At 41.3% G+C, this 1,821-nt stretch overlaps 1 protein-coding gene across 2 annotated transcripts in view; it reads right to left on the bottom strand.

Annotated features, from left to right (window-relative positions):
• prdm15 (PR domain containing 15) overlaps positions 1-1,416 on the bottom strand; it is a 27,749-nt gene extending 26,333 nt beyond the window's left edge. Inside the window, exons 1-3 of one of the 2 annotated variants that reach the window (XM_015404020.1) lie at positions 1,341-1,416; positions 776-815; positions 611-704 (exon numbers count right to left, since the gene is read on the bottom strand). In XM_015404020.1, coding sequence (XP_015259506.1) covers positions 611-704; positions 776-806 — 125 coding nt within the window. In that variant the 5' untranslated portion in view covers positions 807-815; positions 1,341-1,416. The other variant, XM_015404021.1, reaches the window with a different exon arrangement.
• Positions 1,417-1,821: the final 405 nt, after the last annotated feature.

The raw sequence follows: 1,821 nt of genomic DNA, 5'->3' as shown, positions 1-1,821 counted from the left end.
GTTGTTGTGGACGAGGATGCCATGGCGGCAGAAGCTTGGTTTGGTGTAGAAGGCTTCCAGCCGTACATGTTTGAGCCCTTGCCTCACAACGCTGCCAGTTCTGTTAGCTCTACGCCTGCTGAAGACACAGACGTCCATCCCCATGAACACTGGGACGGAACTCAATGGGAAAGGAAATTATTCTTATTTCTTATTTTAACTGTTGCTTATATTAGGTGCGACATATGAATCAAGATGCTATGACCGAAAAAATGTGATTGACAGATGGTCTTTGATATATAAAGTTATATACATGTTTAAGCCAGAATGATTTGACATTTAATTATGACTTTGATTGATTCTTTTTTTCAATGATAACTGTGATCATAATTTGAAACATTTCAGTGCTAAACCAAAAAATGTTTCTGGAAATGCAAAAAATCTATAAGGAGACAAAATCGTTTTACTGCTTTTTTAAAAATGATTTTTAAGATAATTTGGGATAAATGCACTTTTTTTCTCTTTTAAATGCAATTAGTTAGTGCTGTATATTCTTAACGCCTTGAAGAAAGTGTGTTTTTTCCAGTGGAAAGCTTGTTTAAAACCAGCTCTGTCCCAGCTGCCAACTCACCGAGCCCGGCTGAGGACGAAGGAGTCCTGGACGGTGACCAGGGGCCCCAGCTCAGGGCACTCAGAGTCATGGTACTGGGCACAGTCCTCACACCCTGTGGAAGGATCACATCTGTCACCATCAGCCTGTCAGACACCACAGAGGGAGGGATGGATTCATACTCACAGATGAACTCATCTGGGGTCTGCTCAGCCATTATTCCAACCTGCACAGAGGAAATGGGTTTATTTATTTTATTGGGGATTTACCTGCAAACTAACGGATCATATTGTAATTTACAGATCAACTAGTTGTAGGAGTGTTTAAATAACTGCAGATCCTAAGCAGCATTTGATGTTTCAGTTGTACCTGAACACACCTGGTAGATAAAGTGTGTTTCACTCCTTTATTCTTATAATTTAAATATCTCTGATCCTGAATTTTTCTACCTGGGGATCCGTGTTGGAATTAGGATCCAGGATTTGAGTGATTCCTAAACTCTAGCCGGGTTTTAACTCCGATCTGAGCGGCTTCTCTTCTCTACAATGTAACAAAGAACAGTTGGCATGGCGGCTGGATCGGAGACGCAAACCCCCAAACCGGAGTCTGTGCTTCTCAGCGCCGGACTGGGAGCGGAGCGAGCGGCGCAGAGAAGCTCCGAGGCGGCCGGAGCGACCGGCTGCAGCTTCACTACCGGACCGCGCCGGCGTTTGGAGGCCGAGCGGGCGGCATTAGCGAGGAAACACGTTACCTTTTCTGCAAAACAGCCTTCATTTACCGAGTCCTGACTCCGGGTTCCAATCCGCTCCAGAAACGGCGCAGGACCGGAAGCGACCAGCGCGCAAGGAATTATGGGAGATGTAGGCTGTGCACTGGAAAAAAAATTCTCAAATTAAGTGTATTTACCCTTAATTTGAGTCGGTAAATGAGATAGTTTGCCAATAGAATGAGTATTTTTACTCTTAAAATTATATAATAACATAAAATGCACTTGAAATAAGACAATGTAATTGTTTTTTTTCTTATTTTAAATGTAAATTGACTCGTTCTAATGGCAAAATGCCACTTTTATCTCCTCAATCCAAGAACAAATTCACTTATTTTAAGAAAAAATAACTTATCTAGATTTTGATTGTTTCCAGTGTACTGGAAAAAAGATCTAGAAGTAAATATTTCTTAAATTATGTGTATTTACGCTTAATTTGAGTAGGTAAGTGAGATAGTTTATTAAT

Source organism: Cyprinodon variegatus, unplaced genomic scaffold, assembly GCF_000732505.1.
Source record: "Cyprinodon variegatus isolate N-32 unplaced genomic scaffold, C_variegatus-1.0 Scaffold1616, whole genome shotgun sequence".
In the NCBI taxonomy this organism is placed as follows: Eukaryota; Metazoa; Chordata; class Actinopteri; order Cyprinodontiformes; family Cyprinodontidae; genus Cyprinodon; species Cyprinodon variegatus.
This window is presented reverse-complemented; position numbering and strand designations above follow the sequence as displayed.